The sequence below is a fragment of the Polypterus senegalus genome, chromosome 17 (genome assembly GCF_016835505.1).
Source record: "Polypterus senegalus isolate Bchr_013 chromosome 17, ASM1683550v1, whole genome shotgun sequence".
In the NCBI taxonomy this organism is placed as follows: domain Eukaryota; kingdom Metazoa; phylum Chordata; class Cladistia; order Polypteriformes; family Polypteridae; genus Polypterus; species Polypterus senegalus.
The window spans coordinates 4348356-4368353 of NC_053170.1; the positions used below are offsets into that span (position 1 = coordinate 4348356).

At 46.9% G+C, this 19998-nt stretch overlaps 1 protein-coding gene across 12 annotated transcripts in view; it reads left to right on the top strand.

Annotated features, from left to right (window-relative positions):
* Nucleotides 1-19772, top strand: part of maptb (microtubule-associated protein tau b) — a 115775-nt gene extending 96003 nt beyond the window's left edge. For 10 of the 12 annotated variants that reach the window (XM_039740260.1, XM_039740265.1, XM_039740268.1 and 7 more), the window contains one exon: nucleotides 16413-19772. In XM_039740260.1, coding sequence (XP_039596194.1) covers nucleotides 16413-16628 — 216 coding nt within the window. In that variant the 3' untranslated portion in view covers nucleotides 16629-19772. Of the gene's footprint in view, nucleotides 1-11521; nucleotides 11661-16412 lie in introns of all 12 variants that reach the window. The other 2 variants (XM_039740266.1, XM_039740264.1) reach the window with 2 other exon arrangements.
* The last annotated feature ends 226 nt before the right edge of the window (nucleotides 19773-19998 follow it).

A 19998-nucleotide genomic window follows, 5' to 3' on the forward strand; every position in this document is an offset into this window, starting at 1 on the left:
GTGTTCAAAGGCCATTGAGAAGGCTAACAGACTGTCAGGTTATATAGCGCCTTGATGTGTGGAGTACAAGTCACAGGAGGTTCTGCTCAGGCTTTATAACTCACCGGTGAGGCCTCATCTGGAGTACGGGGTGCAGTTTGGGTCTCCAGGCCACAAAAAGGACATAACAGCACAAGAGAAGGTCCAGAGATGAGTGACTAGGCTGATTCACGGACTACATGTGATGAGTTATGAGGAAAGATTAAAAGAGCTGAGCCTTTAGGAGATGAAGAGGAGACCTGACTGAAGTGTTTATAATGATGAAGGGAATGAGTCCAGTGGATCAGACGGTGACTTTAAAATGAGGTCATCAAGAACACGGGGACACAGCTGGAAACTTGTGAAGGGGAAATTTCACATTAGGAAGTGTTTCTTTGGACAGAGAGCCACAGATATGTGGAAGAAGCGAGCTTTGCTGGGTTGAATGGCCTGCTCTCATTTAAATCTTTCTAATGCTCTAATAAATCCAGAGAGTCATCAGAAGCCATGAAGAAGGCTAACAGAATGTCAGGTTATATAGCGCCTTGATGTGTGGAGTACAAGTCACAGCTGCTCAAGCTTTATAACACACTGGTGAGGCCTCATCTGGAGTCCTGGGTGCAGTTTGGGCCTCCATTGAGATGGACCTGGGAGTCCTAGTGGCCTGGTCACTGTCTATGTGTAGGCAGAGGACACAAGTGATCAAAACATCTAATAGGATGTTAGGTTATATAGCGCCATGATGAGTGGAGTACAAGTCAAGGGAGTTTATTTTGAAGTAAATGTAAAGAATTACATATAGGAGCTAAAAATGTGAGGTTTGAATACACAATGGGAGATCGGAAAATCGAGAGTCCACCTTATGAGAAGAATTTAGGAGTTGTAGTGGACTCTATGCTATAAACTGCCAGACTGTGTTCAGAAGACATCAAGAAGGCTAACAGGCTGTCAGGTTATATAGCGCCTTGCCGTGTGGAGTACAAGTCACAGGTGGTTCTGCTCAAGCTTTATAACACACTGGTGAGGCCTCATCTGGAGTCCTGGGTGCAGTTTGGGTCTCCATAAAGACAGAGCAGCACAAGAGAAGGTCCAGAGAAGAGCGACTCGGCTGACTCAGGGCTACAGGGGATGAGTTATGAGGGAAGATTAAAAGAGCTGAGCCTTAAGGAGATGAAGAGGAGACCTGACAGAAGTGTTTAAAATGAAGAAGGGAATTAGTCCAGTGGATCGAGACGGTGACTCTGACGTGTGCAGTACAAGTCACAGGAGGTTCTGCTCAAGCTTTATAACACACTGGTGAGGCCTCATCTGGAGTCCTGAGTGCAGTTTGGGTCTCCAGGCTACATAAGGGACATAAGAGCACAAGAGAAGGTCCAGAGAAGAGCGACTGCGGTGATTCAGGGCTACAGGGGATGAGTTATGAGGGAAGATTAAAAGAGCTGAGCCTTAAGGAGATGAAGAGGAGACCTGACTGAAGTGTTTAAAATGATGAAGGGAATGAGTCCAGTGGATCAGACGGTGACTTTAAAATGAGTTCATCAAGAACATGGGGACACAGTTGGAAACTTATGAAGGGAAAATTTCACACAAACATTACATTACTGCTAGGGTGTTGTACCATGTGAGCCATTATGGATGTAGTGAGAAGTTAAGCAAAATGACCCTTTTGATTGACTAACTAGAAAGATTACAATATGCAGGCTTTCGAGACAACTGGGCCTCTTCATCATTCCTCTCGCCTGAACAAGGGGTCTGAGCTGCCTTGAATGCCTGCATACTGTAATCTTTCTAGTTAGCCCATCAAAGGGGTCATTTTGCTTAATTTCGTATAAACATCAGGAAGTTTTTCTTCAGCCAGAGAGCCACAGATTCGTGGATTAAGTGACCGAGTAGTGTGGTAGACAGTAAGGCTTTAAGGACTTTCAAAACTCGATTTGATTGGACAGGAATGGCGAGCTTTGTTGGGCTGAATGGCCTGTTCTCGTCCAGATTGTTCTAATTAGCGTATCCTGTTTGTCTGTCCTTGTTACCTACTTGACGATCAGATCGCACTCAATGACCAGTTCCTGTGGAAGTCCCTTGTCATCTCTAGAGGGTTCACTTGGTTTTCCTTTCCACTGTACTTTGGTCTCCCAGAATTCATTTCATTCCAGTTTATTTGTATGTAGCACCCTTCACTTTAGGGTAGCACGGTGGCACAGTGGGTAGCGCTGCTCCCTCGCAGTAAGGAGACCCAGGTTCTCTTCCCAAGTCCTCCCTGCGTGGAGTTTGCATGTTCTCCCCGTGTCTGCGTGGGTTTCCTCCCACAGTCCAAAGACATGCAGGTTAGGTGCATTGGCGACTCTAAATTGTCCCTGGTGTGTGCGCCCTGCAGTGGGCTGGCACCCTGCCCGGGGTTTGTCCCCTGCCTTGCGCCCTATGTTGACTGGGATTGGCTCCAACAGACCCCAGTGACCCTGTGTTAAGATATACAGCAGTGGGTGGGTCAATGACTGACTGACTGACCCTTCACTTATCGAACGCACAGAGCTTTGCGACAAGCCGTCAGTTAAATGCCAGGGTAAAGGTGCCCAATTACTAAATACAGAATTGGTCCACACAAAGACACATAATTATTTAAACAGACAGGAAGACAACAAAGTGATAAACATAAACGTGAACTAACAACGTGATCTCCTTTCATGAACTGTTGAACTGGGACCAAGAGTGATGTGGACCACTGGGGGCTTGTAGCACCTCCTTAAGTTGCGAAGCAGGCCTCTAGGAGTGGATCTCATTGCTACACTGGTGGTGGGGGGTTTGTCACATTTCAGTGGTGTTAATATGATCCAGGGGGACTTCAAGATCAAATTTAACCTGGGGGTGAACTTAGGTGTATGTAACTAAAAGTAAAATATTTAGATGAGTGAATAAAGGTGTAGACGAGGAGCAGCTTCATGAAGAATGTCCGAGCCACTCTGCTTGTCATCCACATTTGTCATTTGAAACTCCGCCGTGTTATTCATGATTGCTGGCCTTCAATGAGGGGCGCCTTCACTTTTGCACACTCGACTGTTTCTGCTCAGCTCACCTCTGCTATTTGCTCCAGGTGTTCACAATGGTGGACCATACAACTTCTCTGACTTCTTTGCCTTGGTGTCTCTGCTGGGGGTGTCCTCTACAACTGGGTGGTGGGGGGGTAACACAATATGTGGGGGTTTGCCATGTCACACATGTTTGTGGGCTGCAGGACCAAAGTGTTCATCATGAACAGAAGTCTAGTTTGGATCAATTATGGGAGCGATGAAGAAGGTGAGGCCGTGTTGACAAGTGTCAGTCCATGTTGTCACCTTCACTCGAGATGTTTGATCAGGTAGGGTGTGATGCGTGATATCACCCATGGAGCAACTCCTGCTTGGTCTGAAGGCCATTTCAGCATCTAATCTCACAATTCAAAGCTTGATCAGACTTCACTCAGTGCTTATTAATCCTTTCATTAAGCTCAATTGAGATGAATCTGACCTTAGCGGACCCCATTAAATTTAATATGACGTACAAATGAGATGTTAACGAGCTAAAGAACAAGTATGGCCAAACTATCACTGCATTTGTCAATCAGCATGAAATGACATCAGTTCTGCTTGTTGGGAAGCTTTAAGAACTCCAGTTGAGAAGGTGAACTCCTCAGCATGCAGTGCAGTCCAAGTGGTCCGTGCTGCAGGTCCAGTGTCCCAGGTGGGAGTTGCATGCCAGCTCTTGTCCCGGTCCCCTGGATGTCCTTGTGGATTTTCCTCCCATGTTTCCAAACCCATGCATGTTAGGTGAGTTGGACATTTCAGATTGGTTGAAGTTTACTTGCTCGTGCACAGAGGTTGCTGAGACAGACTCCGGACCCCTAGCCAGAGTGGGACGGTCTGAGAACGTGACGTTACGTGACAATCATCAGTCGCGTTTTTAAGGGTCTAATCGGAATTGTCAGCACACTTGGGTAAGGTTTACCAGATTAATGAAGGCCATGGTCTCTAATGGTTTGTGGGACGTTTTGTTTTACTAAAAAGTAAAATGCAAGTATAAAGTTTACCAAACACGAAATGCAGAATCACAAAACGTAATCACATAAAGACGAATCAGCTTTTGTTTATTAACCTTTAAAGACATTAAACTCTGTGTCTCAGATTTGCTGGTATGGGTTGATTCTTAAAACGTGATTTGATAAAACAATTTAATTTAATCACACACACACACACACATTATATTACAGTAATATATATACACACACTACTAGTGAAAATTTTGGACGCACCCAGAAATTGATACCTTTTTCATTTTTGTATCAAAGTACCATTAAATTGATTTTAATATGCAAGCAAGACATTTCATTGCGATGTACCATCTGTTGGAATGACAAATGCAATGCACACGTTTCTGCTAGTTTCCATTTGGTATGAGAATCAGAAAAGGAGTGTTAATGTTTATGATGCTGCATTTATTGGAATGACAAATGCAATGCTTATGTCTCTGTTATATACCATTTGGTATGGGATTCGTAAAAGCAGTGCAAATATTTGTGATGCTCCATCTGTTGGAATGACAAATGCAATGCTTAGGTCTCACTTATATGCCAATTGGTATTGTTAATGTTTCTGATTCGCCATCAGTTGGAATGACAAATGGAATGTATATATCTCTGTTATATACCATTTGGTAGGGGCGGCACGGTGGCGCAGTGGTAGAGCTGCTGCCTCACAGTTGGGAGACCTGGGTTCACTTCCCGGGTCCTCCCTGCGTGGAGTTTGCATGTTCTCCCCGTGTCTGCGTGGGTTTCCTCCGGGCGCTCGGTTTCCTCCCACAATCCCAAGACATGCAGGTTAGGTGGATTGGCGATTCTAAATTGGCCCTAGTGTGTGCTTGGTGTGTGGGTGTGTTTGTGTGTGTCCTGCGGTGGGTTGGCACCCTGCCCAGGATTGGTTCCTGCCTTGTGCCCTGTGTTGGCTGGGATTGGCTCCAGCAGACCCCCGTGACCCTGTGTTCGGATTCAGCGGGTTAGAAAATGGATGGATGGATGGATACCATTTGGTATGAGATTTGTTAAAAAAAAGTGTTAATATTTCTGATGCATTGTCTGTTGGAATGACAAATGCAATGCATTTTATTACTACAATCGTTTATGATGTGCCATCTGTTGGAGTGACAAAAGCAATGCATATGTCTCTCTTATATGCCATTTGGTATGGAGTTTGTAAGAAAAGTGTTAATGTTTGTGATGCGCCATCAGTTGGAATGACAGAGACATAACAACCAGATTGACACACATATATGTATCCTTCTTTTAAGGTAGATTAGCACACAAATGACTGTCACGTTGAAGCAGCGGCTTTGCTTTAAGGCTCGGTGTCATCTGCACCCATGTCTGCTCTGCTTATCACTAGCTGTCAGTATTTTGATATCATTTATGGAGCAAACAGCACAGCAATAAGGCAAATTGAAATAAAATTAGTAAAAGACAGTTAAGTGTTTGATGCTGTGACAAACAAAATGTATTTCTAAATTTCTTCTAAATGCAAATCCACTTCGCTGAATACAGAATAAAAAAAAGGGTGAGCTAAACAATGAGATTGAGGGGGCATGAGAGTGACCCACTGGTTTGAGGAACTAGTTGGCATGAAAGCCTGCAGCCACAGTGAATGTGGGCACCCCTGATATGGAAGACCTTGGCCTGCTTGTCAGAATGTTTGCTCGATACTAAAGTTACACACAATGGATCCACCTGGTGGGCACACAGCCACTGCTGTTTCTTGTTATCTGGGTGGTCCTGCCATGGTGGGCTCTGAATTCTGTCAGAAGAAGCACGGCTTGCCATACTGCATTAAGTCTTGCCCCAGACGGGCTTTGACCTTTCTCCACCTAAACACTGGGCAGTGTCTTATCTTGTATACCGCAGATAGTGCCCTGCTTACCCCAGGACGGATGACCCTGGTAGTGCCAGCTAGTGTGGTGGTCTGGGCCTCGCAAGGCGTCCCGGGTGGCCGTTCCAAAAGGAGCTCTGCGTGTGAGTGAATGTGCACAAGCCAAAGAGGGCACTGCCAGGATCGTCATTAGTCTCGCAATACAGAGGGCGCCTGATGGAGGCATTGGCACCAGTTGGTAGGAGTGGGCACCTCGGCTCTCGCTGTTGCAGTATTGCTCCCTTGCCTTTCTTTCCTTCTTTCCACAGCCGTTTCAAATCTTTTTCTCTCCCTTTTTGCAGCCTTTGCCTTTCACGGCTTCCATTTGCCACCTGCGACTGGCTCACTGGTCACACAGGGAATCTTTTGGGAAAGTTGTGTGCAGCTTTGTCCATTTAGTGGACGTTAAAGTAGGGAGCGTCACCCATCAGAACTCCGAGAGCGCATCACTTTGCGGAAGTGCGTAAAGTTAATCTTTATGTAGCACATCAGGGCGAGGAGAATACAAGAATTGGAAAAATTGGAAATGACAAGATTGAGGTAAAGTAACATGCCAGTCACCAACAGCGGGTCATCTTGGCTACTGTGCTTTGCTGGTCCCCAAGTGGAGCTGCAGCATGCAGACCACTACACTCAGACCCCTCTGAACCTCACGGGGACACATCATTAAGTTTTGTGAGTCAAGAGAAGAGAAGGGGGCTTTATGATACTGCCCACCTCATTGGGGGGGTCCTGTAATCTTCCACCTGGTGGGCTTTCAGATGATTGAATGTCTGCCACAGCCTCGCTTCATGCATTTATGATTTGTTTGCATTCTTCATTACCATTGAGCCAGCGATGTGATGCAGACGAGGGGCTCTGCCAACTAGGGGGCCACATGGGGGCAAAATTTATTGGTGTTTTTGATTGACATCCAAATACTCAGACTCCGTACAACCATCTGGTCCCCATTATACCGTTTTGTATTACTTAATGTTTGATAACCTACACCAGTCGGCTACGGGTGGACTTCCAAATCCCAGCTTCTCAGAGACTCTCTTTAGACGGGATGTCCTCGGTTCTTCACACAGCAGTTGTAGTTTTCTTTTCATGGGCGCCGACTTGTCATAACAGGGCTGGAGGGAAGCAAAAAGTCATAAACTACAAGATAAAAATATTCCTCAAAGTGACGTAGCGTAGAAGACGCCGAGCCGACAAAATAAAACCAAATGATGAAAACGGCCAGAGGCCCGCCGCTCCTGACTGCACCGACAACGGCCGACGTCACCCGAACTACAATTATCTCCTGCACGGACTGACGTTATAATTTACGTGAAGGCTTTGAACGCCCAACCCCATCCCCTCAAACCCCCCCCCAGCGCCGTTGTTCACCACCTTCACTGATGCCAAGCTAAGAACGTTCTCCATAGCCTTCCACTCACAAGTCTTCGAGGCTGCGCATTGACTGGATGGTCACATTACTTTGTTTGTATACACTAGCGGGGATGCCGTAAACGGGAATCGTGGGTAAACGTTTAAAGATTATCGTTATACAGTTAGCCCCTGTGATTCGAACTAGAAAATCTGCAAAAACGTTTTGGTCCCACGATTATACAGAATTCGACATTTCCAGAATTTACATGAAAGCGGACAGAAACACGAGATCCAGCGAAGACCACCCAGCAAATCCCGTGTTTGAGGCGGGCTGCCGACTCAAAGATGCGTGGCATCCCCCCCGGCAAATTGTTTAGTGGATTTTTTGCAAAATTACAATAAGTGTGTGTGTACATTTATGGTAGTAAACGACAAAAAATGATTCATGTCGCAGATAGAAGAGAAATCCAACAAAACGATAAATCGCAGAGGCGGATGGTGGCAGCGTAGTTATACCATGAAGTCCCCCGTGTGCGGCCACCTCAGCGTCACGTGATGCCAGTGTGAAGTGGAGATTTGCTGAAGTTCGGAGCGCTCCGAGATAAGGGCGGCTTCCAAAAATCACACAAACTGGTGGGCGCAGGTCAGGAACAGAAATCCGGAGAAAACCGGAATCCAAGGTGAAGCACCGAAACTTAAAAGACGCCACCGCCTGCGATCCTGGCGGCTTCTTTGGACTCGCTTGTAAATCTTGTGCCTTCGTTTTTCACCCAGAAGCCTTTGCCTGCTAAAGTGCAGAAGCCCCGGGGGCTGCTGGGATTTGCGGTTCATTGAAGTAGCACTACGACAGTGCTGTCTGCGATATTCTGCATTAAGCAAACAAACAAGCAATATATATAGAGAGAGAGAGAGAGAGAGAGTCCATTGAATTATTGATGATAAACTGTCAGATTAGCGAACTGTAAACCCGCCAGTCGCCAGGGCCGACCTCTACTTCAGTTTCATTGAATTTCTGTGATTATACAGGGTGGCCCACCGCACCTTCATCGCGATCTTTTAATTACTGCACAAGTGTTCTGCGGTGAACCTCCACATACGCCTCGACATGTGCTTCTGCTAACACCGGCCCGCTCTGTCAGTTTTCTGGTGGGCTTCTGTCCAGCGGCACACGAGACGAGAGTTGTCTTGGTGGAGGTGGCCCTTGGCCCACCCTGTATAATCACAGAAATTGAATGAAACTGAAGTAGAGGTCGGGTTTACAATTCACCAATCTGACAGTCTGTCCTCAATAATTCCATTTTTTGTTTGTTTCTTTTACAATCGCAGACAGCACTGTCGTAGCGCTACTGAAATGAACCACAAATCCCAGCAGCCCCCCGGAGCACCGCGTCATTGGGAGGCTCCCAACCTGTGGGCTGCGGCGGACCCCACGTGTAACCCAGCCGCTCCCGAACCTGATCGCTCTTATTCCGCAGTGACCCCCAATGTCCGATGCTTGTGCCCAATTCACCAAGGAGGAGAAACACTGAAGGGGGCGCCGCTGACCCCGAAAAACCAGAACACAACTCCCCCAAGCACAGCTTAGGCTTGAAAGAGAGCGGATTTCGTACCCAGGGACACGTTCACGGGACGTTTTACGATTCTAGAAAATTGGATTCTTAAAACATGTACTAGAAAAGCGTTATACGCACACGAGACAAGTTGATAATTCACTAAACATCAAGACGTAAGAGTCAGAATTGAAAAGGCTTGTGCTACTGTAGCGGTCGGGTGCCGCTAAGGTTCACACCGTCGAAGAGACGGCGATTTATTCATTTATTTAGGAGAGACTGCTGGGACGCCCCGAGCCTCACACACTCACAAACAGAGACAAAAAGCCACCGGAAATAAAACAGCAAATAATCAATAATTAACAACAATAATGAAAAGAACAATCCCACGCCAGTCTCTTCACGGCGAAACCTCAACGATTAACACTCACGATAAAGTCGATGGGAAACGGCAACGGGCGGAATGTAATGAAGAAGACAGAGCGTCCAGAGATCTGCACAAGTCTGCCTTTAACATCTACAGTATCTATTATATAGTGCCTTTCATATCTGGCTAGATGGCTGTTATATAGTGCCTGTATGATATAGCAAGACAAGTCAAGTTGTGGACCAGGCACTGGCACAGCACGTCACCACACCCAACCACCACATGACGAAACAACTCGGAATCCCAGTTGGCAACCCCCAGGCAGATATGCGGTCCGGTCCCACCCTCTGGAAATGACCCTCTATCGGCCGCTGCCAGGTGTTACGTGGGCATCCCCTTGGCCTGGCCCAGCCACTCGGGTCCTCAACAATGAGCCGGATCGCCCTCGGGTAATGACGCCACATGGCCGTAGTGCTGTAACTGGCGCTTCCTCACAGTGCAGGTCATGTGCCTCATTTGGGACTCCATGAGCGACACAAAGTCAAACCAGTGGGACACAAGGACCCTCCAAAGAGACACATATGAAGGAGTCCAGTCTTCGTCTCAGGTCACTGGGCAGCGTCCATGTCTCTCAAACAGGGAGCACCAGGACTCGAAAGACTTGGACCTGAGATATCGGGAGCGCCACACACCCCCTTTCCAGCGACCTCATGACCCCCCCATGGTCTCCCAATCCGTCTACTGGCTTCATAGGAAGAGTCACCAGAGACATGAATGTCACTGCCGAGGTATGGGAATGTTAAGATGGTCCCTGAGATGGTGAAGACGGGCGCTCCTTTCTTCGCAGGATGGCCATAAATCCCCAGACAGTCCTCATGTACAGAGGCAGATGGCAGACCATCCCGACGCCAACCATGAAACACAGGTGACCCAAAAGAAGGCAGACAGACAGACAGGACCTTTTTGGTCACCAGCTCCCCTTTTAAAAGCCGTGCTGACCTCCTCTGACCCCAACAGCCCCTGCACCCTCAGCAGGCGACCAATCAGCGCCACTGCAGGGACTTCTGGGAGTTGCAGTTTCCACTACACTATGTATGACATGACAGATGTTTGTATTATTTTGGTCTAAGGCTGAGACCCCCAATAGTTCACAAGCCAGAGAGCCGAAAGGATACCCCCTTACCCCCCTTTAGAGAGCGAATGTGAACTCTTTGGTTGTAAATTATGGTAGCAAGCGCTGAGACGGTAGGGGGACACAATAGTCTTCATCAAACAGGTAAGCAGGGGTCTGACGGAATTATTGGTGGAAGGCTGGGAGTCGGAGGAGGAGGAGGAGGAATAACGAGAGTAAAAGGCGCCTGTGGCCGGCCGGAGCCGAGGGTGTTACAGGATGTGCGCCTGATCCTGCTGCCTGTCCTGAGACTCCGAGTGCCGTCTCTGGCGCTGAGGGTCCCCCTGCCATGTCTGTCTGCTTCAACACACTCAAGTCGTCACTCGAGCCCCTGCTTCTCTTCTTCCTCCTCCTCCTCCTCCTCCTCCTCCTTTCACATGAGTTTCTAACCCTCTGCTGATCACGCTGGTCCCCAATTGAGCACAATCCTTCAAGCTGGGGGACCCAAAGGGTGGGTCACAAACACATCGTCACGTGAGAAACGGAGTCATGACACCAAACAAAAAAAAAAAAAAGCTGGGAGACACTCGTCTAAACTACCCTGCTCGCCCCATAAAGGGGTCTGCCGAGTGTAAGCATCACGAGCCCCCAAATACAGAGGCACCTCTGAGGTCCTTGTTGAATGTAGGATGTAACGAAGCATCCAATCAAGATGTGAGACGCATAAAACAGCCAATCGTAAACCCCCTACTGCGCACTTGGGGCGGATCGGGCGATTCTGGTGTCAGGCTGAGCCCACTTTAAAGGTGGGCTGTGATTCGGATTCCGCACTCATTTATTTCATTATGAAGCTTCTGGTACTGCTGGGCCACCACACGCCGTGCCACCTGGACTGGGACGCAAGTGCAGCGGGTGACACCTCACTGGGACACTGGGAGGCTAGACACGGTGGCTGGAGTGCCAGCCCTGCCAAAAGCCCCCCAAGTTATCCCTGTCAGTTGGAGGAGCTGCCAGACAATTCCAGAACTTCCCTGTGTGTTCGTGAGCCCCACTTCAATTCCTCCAAAGCGTTTTCTTGCCTTTCTTTGCTTTTATTTTTGATTCCTTCATTCCCATTGCATTTACCTTTTTTTTTTCATTTGTTCATTTACAATTTGTAATGCACCTCACTGTTTATGTTTTTAAATTCCTGGAAAAGAAGGAAAAAGAGGCATCAAGGGGCGACAAACTTCCCTCAAAAAATGGGGCCCCTCCGTCCCCCGATAAGGAGAGCCTGATGCCAGTTAGCGAGAGCCCAGCGGCCGAAGAAATCACACTTGTTGAAACGCACGAGACAAGTAAGTATGTCACATGGTCCGCCACGCTGGAAACCCGCTGGGGTCGGGTGCCAGTGCCAGTGGGGGGCACACGGGGTACAGAAATGGCACCATCTCCACTGCATTAGCAACTGCAATGAAACAAACGACTGACTGCCTGCCTACCTGTCTGTGGTTAAGTGACATTCGGGACGGGGGTGACTTGATTTGGGATATTGTGATTGTCATTTAGCAGAAGTGGCTCAAGAAATGTTACCGGGGTGTCCATTATACCAGTATAGCGCCTCACTGGGACTGCAAAGTTTATCTGGTTTTTTTTTTTTTTTACATTTTTTTCCTTTATATTCATTCTAGTGTGTCTGTGTTTATGCGTTTATTTATATATCTATGTATTTAATTATTTAAAGAACATCTGACAGATTTCACTCTGAAAAGTCAGATATCCCCCTGGGGACAAATTAAATTCTATCTATTATATAGCGCCTTTCACATATATAGTGCCTTTAACATCTATTATATATAGCGCCTTTCACATATATAGTGCCTTTAACATCTATTATATATAGCGCCTTTCACATATATAGTGCCTTTAACATCTATTATATTGTGCCTGTATTATATAGCGCCTTTCACATATCTAGTGCCTTTAACATCTATTATATTGTGCCTGTATTATATAGCACCTTTAACATTTACAGTGGTGTGAAAAACTCTTTGCCCCCTTCCTGATTTCTTATTCTTTTGCATGTTTGTCACACAAAATGTTTCTGATCATCAAACACATTTAACCATTAGTCAAATATAACACAAGTAAACACAAAATGCAGTTTTTAAATGATGGTTTTTATTATTTAGGGAGAAAAAAATCCAAACCTACATGGCCCTGTGTGAAAAAGTAATTGCCCCCTTGTTAAAAAATCACCTAACTGTGGTGTATCACACCTGAGTTCAATTTCCTGATTACTGCCACACCTGTTTCAATCAAGAAATCACTTCAATAGGAGCTGCCTGACACAGAGAAGTAGACCAAAAGCACCTCAAAAGCTAGACATCATGCCAAGATCCAAAGAAATTCAGGAACAAATGAGAACAGAAGTCATTGAGATCTATCAGTCTGGTAAAGGTTATAAAGCCATTTCTAAAGCTTTGGGACTCCAGTGAACCACAGTGAGAGCCATTATCCACAAATGGCAAAAACATGGAACAGTGGTGAACCTTCCCAGGAGTGGCCGGCCGACCAAAATGACCCCAAGAGCGCAGAGACGACTCATCCGAGAGGTCACAAAAGACCCCAGGACAACGTCTAAAGAACTGCAGGCCTCACTTGCCTCAATTAAGGTCAGTGTTCACGACTCCACCATAAGAAAGAGACTGGCCTGCAAAAACGGCCTGCATGGCAGATTTCCAAGACGCAAACCACTGTTAAGCAAAAGAACATTAGGGCTCGTCTCAATTTTGCTAAGAAACATCTCAATGATTGCCAAGACTTTGGGAAAATACCTTGTGGACTGATGAGACAAAAGTTGAACTTTTGGAAGGCAAATGTCCCGTTACATCTGGCGTAAAAGGAACACAGCATTTCAGAAAAAGAACATCATACCAACAGTAAAATATGGTGGTGGTAGTGTGATGGTCTGGGGTTGTTTTGCTGCTTCAGGACCTGGAAGGCTTGCTGTGATAGATGGAACCATGAATTCTACTGTCTACCAAAAATCCTGAAGGAGAATGTCCGCCATCTGTTGTCAACTCAAGCTGAAGCGATCTTGGGTGCTGCAACAGGACAATGACCCAAAACACACCAGCAAATCCACCTCTGAATGGCTGAAGAAAAACAAAATGAAGACTTTGGAGTGGCCTAGTCAAAGTCCTGACCTGAATCCAATTGAGATGCTATGACCTGCATGACCTTAAAAAGGCGCTTCATGCTAGAAAACCCTCAAATAAAGCTGAATTACAACAATTCTGCAAAGATGAGTGGGCCAAAGTTCCTCCAGAGCGTGTAAAAGACTCATTGCAAGTTATCGCAAACGCTTGATTGCAGTTATTGCTGCTAAGGGTGGTCCAACCAGTTATTAGGTTCAGGGGGCAATTACTTTTTCACACAGGGCCATGTAGGTTTGGATTTTTTTTTCTCCCTAAATAATAAAAACCATCATTTAAAAACTGCATTTTGTGTTTACTTGTGTTATATTTGACTAATGGTTAAATGTGTTTGATGATCAGAAACATTTTGTGTGACAAACATGCAAAAGAATAAGAAATCAGGAAGGGGGCAAATAGTTTTTCACACCACTGTATTATATTGTGCCTGTATTATATAGCGCCTTTAACATCTATTATATTGTGCCTGTATTATATAGCGCCTTTAACATCTATTATATTGTGCCTGTATTATATAGCGCCTTTAACATTTTTTATATTGTGCCTGTATTATCTAGCGCCTTTCACTTCTGTCTATTATATTGTGCCTATCATGTCTATCTTTTTAGTTGCAGTAGCCATTTTAACCACAGGAGGGCAGACTTTCACATAAAAGCTGCCACTTGACAGGCTTTTTCTTTTTTTCTTTCTTTGCGTTTTTCTTTTTCAAACTCGGGTTTTATAAACTTACTCGTCTCCTGGGGTCAGAGCTGGTAGTGAAGTGCCGTTCCAGTGTGTGGGGTTGGCATTTTAGAATAACTGGGAATGATGGCTCCGGGCTCCCTTCACCTTCCTTTGCTCTGACTGGAAAAAACAAAAGTAATGGAACCCAATTGTGCCTCAGATGTTGTCAGTCGCTTTGGATGAAGGTGTCGGTGAGATTAACAAGTATTCATCTTCAGAGGGTTTATTTTCAAGGACTCACGCGATCGGTCCATAACATGCATTCCTTTTAATAGTACAGTAACCTGCTTTAGCCGATTTCTAATTTGACTGCCATCCTCTACCCGGTGACATTGTAAAGCACATCTCTGGCTAAGTGACTTGTGAGAGATGTTTGGTCAAAAACACCACACTGGAGAACATGAGGGCCGAGGTTTGACATGCAGTACAAGAGATGGGGCATTAGATGAACCCTGAGCTGTTCCATACGTGTCCCTCTGCAGTCACAAATAAGCAAGTGACGTCACCACAGAAGAGAGTCACACCATCGGCACTTCAGAGTAGGTCACCCACCTGAAGCTTAGTGGGGGTTCAGGCCCATCCAGGACTTGGATGGGAGACCACCTAGGAAAAGCTTGGGTTGCTGCTGGCAGACGTATCAGTGAGGCCAGCAGGGGGCGTTTAAACTGTGGGCAGAATGACGGGGACAATGGGCTGCAAATGTGGCGCCGTCCTTTGTAGGAGACTTAAATCCAAGGCTCGGACTTTCTGTGGCCATTAAAGATCATCCTTTGTAAAGAGTTGGGTGTACCCCGATGTCCTGGCTAAAGTGCCCACCCCAGCCTAGTCATTCTGGCCCCCTAATCACCCCCCGTCTCTAATTGGCGGTCTCTCTCTCGCCCCTTCACCACCTAACCCCTCACAAAAAGGTCAGCTGGCACATCATTCAGGTGGGTGCTGCACATTAGCGCTGGTTCAAGTGACCCGCCACTCACTACCTAAAGGGAAGGGCGCTATACAGATGTAACTTGGAGTGCCCAAGTTGTCCCCTCGTATGGTTTTGGGACAGCAAGAACAATTCACTGAAGACATTCAGGTTTGAATTTGTGGGGTACGATTACAGTTAGATGGGGTGGGGGGCTAGTGACCCCCAGTCAGGTCCACATTTAATGAAGCCCGTTGACTGAGGTTGAGCTTCACTTTCAGGCCCTAAGCGAGTGGAGTCGGCCCACCTCAAATGTCCCCAGTTAGCATGTTGAGCTTACAAAGCTTCATGGGAGTTGTAGTCCCGTTATGCTCTCAATCCCAATTTTAATTTTCGGGGCGCACTGCGCATTTTAAGTCGGCCATTAGGAGGAGGAGGAGGAGTCATTTAGCCCCCCTTCAAGGTGGTCTCCACCCCGCCAGCATTTTCTGTATTTTATTTTTAGAATTCTGTCTAAATAACCCCACAGCTGTGTGACCACAGGGTGGCAGCACTGAGCCACTAGACAGTTTAGGGTTAAAATAAAAAAAAAAAGATTCACAACAACGAAGCAGACGGGCATCCACGGGCTTCATAAAGGTGATGCCAACAATGTGCCAGTCCTGCTCCATCTCCTCCACGGGAGTTTCACCCTCCCAACTTCATGAGGCAGGGGGGTGCTCCTTTTATGTCGGACCCCCGCCCCTAAGCACTTCCATTTCATACAGAAGCTCCCCATAAACTGGGGAGGTCTATCCTTCACAGCGCCCCCTTGTGGCAGACCCAAGGACCCCGACAGGGTCACCCCATGCCCCCCATCCATCCTTATATACTACAATAGCCCTGTGGGTGTCCACACTGGATCACCAGCCAGGGGGGCTCTGCCACTTCTCATGTTGGGGGATCATCCCCAACAGGTCATGTCACCAATGTCATGCGCTATCCCAGTTGGGATGCCAGTCCAACCAGTTGGGCACTTGCAGCTGGTGTGAGGGAACTCATCGCACAACAACATTGTGGGGGTCAACAATAAAATGGTGGTGCTGGAGGATCGGGGTCTTGTAGGTTGCTTTGGATGAAGGTGTCAGCCACGTAAACTGTTGTAGAGTAACAATGGGTGGAGATGTGTGGACCACTAAAGCACAGATTCGGGGGTCTTATTTTTTTTCTCAGGTCACCCCTTGTTAACGCTTATTTGTATTTTGTTTTTCTCCCCTAAAACACAGATCGAGTCACACAAACTGGCCTTCCGTGAACAGGCCAAGGCCCGCACTGACCACGGAGCAGAGATCGTCTACAAGTCCCCCACGGTGTCCACGGACGGCTCTCCCCGCCGCCTTAGCAACGTCTCCTCCACCGGCAGCATCAACATGATGGATTCTCCTCAGCTCGCCACGTTAGCCGACGAGGTCTCCGCTTCCCTGGCCAAACAAGGCTTGTGATTTGCTTCCTCAGCCTGCAGTAGCCTTTTTGTTTTTTGTTTTGCCATTTTCCTCAAGAAGAAAAAAAAAAAACACAAAAAACAACCCACCGACCGACCGACCCTCGTCCTGATTTCCTTTCCTTTCCTTTCGATCACCGCGGATGGGTTTTTCATTTCATTTCAGACGATCGCCTAGCCTGCTCGCTCTTCTCAGTTTGCAGATCATGAAATCTCCGAAGGGTTCAGAAGGTCCAAGCTCGTCTCGCGCCTTGCGACCTCCGGCGCCTGTAAACCCCCGCCCGCTCGCCAGCCCTACGGTGGACATGCGGCAACGCCACACATTCCTTTACTCTATAAGTTGCATGAAGTTGACTGAAAATGACGTATTTAGCTAAAGCATGTTTAGCAAAGACCCCCGCCTGACTGAAAACCACGTGGACCCCCCCAAAACCCAACCCAACCCAACCATTGCGCTCTCCCGATTCATTTCGTTTAGAAATTGCGACTTCCTGCAGAGATGAGGAGGTCTCCATCTCAGCCGGGAAAGAAGGCAGAATGAAGTCGGGCTGCTCATCTGGAAGGAAAGAAAGAAAAACAGAAAAGCGTCGTTGTGACCCCCCGAGAAATAAAAATAAAATTTAAATGCGATCAAACGACTGAAGAGCACTGAATCATGGGTAGCGTGCAGGCCAGTAAAACCGTACGTCATGACACGATGAAGCGTGCAAACCAATCACAAGCGACGTCTGCCCAACGCGCTAAATCAGCCACGCCTCCTACCCCTCATGGTCATTCGTTATACAATCCTCGTGACATTCATACGAAGAAACACTACACAACATAGTGGTCTTCATGTGTTCCAGGTGGGCTTCCTACATTTAAATGGAGTCGTCCATTGCTAGTGTCCAAAAAGAAAAAGAGTGTCGAGTAAAAAAGACGAAGCCATCGAAATATCTAAAAGAGAGATGAGCGCGACAGCCGGTGGCGCCGAGGCGCCTTGGAGTCCGCGCCACAGCACAGGACCAGGCGACGATTACAGACCCCCCGCCCCCCATCTTTTTAAAGTGTAACATAAATAAACTCGTAAAAGGCGCTCAAGTGCCAGGGCAGAGTCGTGCCAGCCAGTGGTCACCAATGGCACACGTCACATTCCATAGGACTTTTGGTTTGCCGCCTCATCCGAAAGTAAATGAATTTGTGGTGACGCTCAGCCGTTAAACCCACCAGAGTCAGCTTTGATCGTAAAGCGGACACAAAGAAGGACCGCAGGATGCAGCGGAGAGCTGAGCAACAAAAAGTGAAGACCACCATTGAATCCTCGCGCATGTCGCGTCACCTCCAGTGTGTGACCGTGAATATCAGAACGGGCTGGCAGCACGAGTCGAGTTTTGAAAGTCACTAAAGTTCTGCTGCCCACCACACTGCTTGGTCGCTTAGCCAGCCAGCCTGCCCGCCTGTCTGGTGTTCTCATTCTTAACACCGAAATTCACTGCGAATTTTGCAACTGCGTCTCCGTGTTGAGCTCATTTTAACGTAACCGTTCTCGCTCCACTAGACTCCATTTCCATTTCTAACCTTCGGTACTTCATTCCCGCCACCTCTTACTCTCCATTTGCCAAAAACTGAAGACAATGTGCTGAGACAAGACCTTGACTGTTGTTAACATTTTTAAATTTAACCACGAAACCCGTGCGGGATTACAATCTCATTTATAGCAGAGCCCCGCAACACATTAAAACACGAAACATAACCGATTGAAAACTTTAGCACCGCCGATTGCAAGTAACGTCCGCTGTCCACGAGAGTCGCTAAAAATACGACATTGGAGAGCGCGCAGGGGTGGGAGGGTCAAAGCGGCGGACTCGAGACTGAGACCGAGCAGAAGAGACTTCGACTTCAATGTCTCGAAAGATAAAAATAAAAGGAATTCTCGTCTCTCTTCTCTGCCGAAGCGACCACGATGCAAACCGCTAAATCGACGGCCGTTGAGGGGCTCGAGTGCCAGTGACATCGTCTCAGTCATGCGTGTGTATTAAAGTGTAAAAATAAAGGCGATCGTCGAGATCGGGCTCGGAAAACGGACGGCACCTGTAAACGTGCATGTAATCTGCAAATTGGGTGACAAATTAAGAAAACAAAGCAAAGCCCACACCCGACTTTACTCCATTTTGCTGACAGACTTGCGTTCAGTACGTATAATTAAAAAGAAAAAAAAAGAAGCTTGTGTTTCGCGCACATTTTCTACTAGTATTCAGTGGATGTGAAATGTACCTGCCGATCGATATATTTAAAGAAATCTTGTTATGATGGCTATCATTTTGCTGCTTTTTTGTAAATATTTTGCAAGGTAATCACGTTGGAAGCTAAAGCCTTTAATTGATGACCCGTTAAAAAAAAAAAAAAATTCGCTGCTGGGATCCAATCAAATGTCGAGTAGGAAAAGCCGCCAAGACGACCGGAAAAGACTCCAGTGGGACCAGAGCAGGTGGACTGCACCCTCCCCTCCAATCAGCTCTCAACTCTCTCTCTCTCTCTCTCTCTCTAAGTTTAAAACAGAGAGAGAGCGAGAGGGGCGTGGCCTTTGGCTTCTAAAGGCAAACTTCGACTCCATTAACTCTTTTCGCACCAGAACCCCCCTCAAGAGCAGGTCGTGTGTGACTGGAATGGAATCGTCATCCTGCTGTAGACGTGCCGGAAGAGGCCACTCCGCGCACTGCATGGACGGTCGATTCTGAGCGTAGAAGAACATCCTCTGGCCGAGTTCTAAAACTCGATATTTAAAATACAGACACCCCATCCCAACCGCCACAGACAAAAGTAGAAATGCCAAGTCAGTGGTCAGTGGAGGGGCTTCGTGGATCCCATAGGCCGCGGTGGCTGGTCCGGAAAGAGTTGATCCGACGAGGCTTTTTTTTGTGACGTGAACTGTTTTTTTTTAAGCTTCACTTCTTATGTGGAAGGTAAAAGAATCCTGCAGTTTGTCTCCTGGATTCCCATTTTTACTTTCGCTGAAGTTTTTATTGCAGCCCCCCAATCCCCCAATCCTAGCTAGGCAATTGTGAGTGTCCATTTCGTCACTGTGTGTTTTATTATGATGACTGGTTTACACGGATACTCATTGCTGTAAACGTGAATTTGGAAATAAAGTCGGTATTGAGAAAAAGAAAGTCTTGTTTTGAGTCGCCTCATTTTTCAACGGTTACATTTGCACCTCAGAGTTTAACTTACGAAATTTAAAAAAAAAAATGTGTCCACTGGTCTGTTCTATAAATTTGATTCCATCATTTATATAATCAAAATCGCTGAATTTGCGCATTTCCTGTTCTAATACAGGAGAGAAACGCGAGGTGCGGCAGCGACGAGTCTCACCTCACCTCGGACTGCGCTCT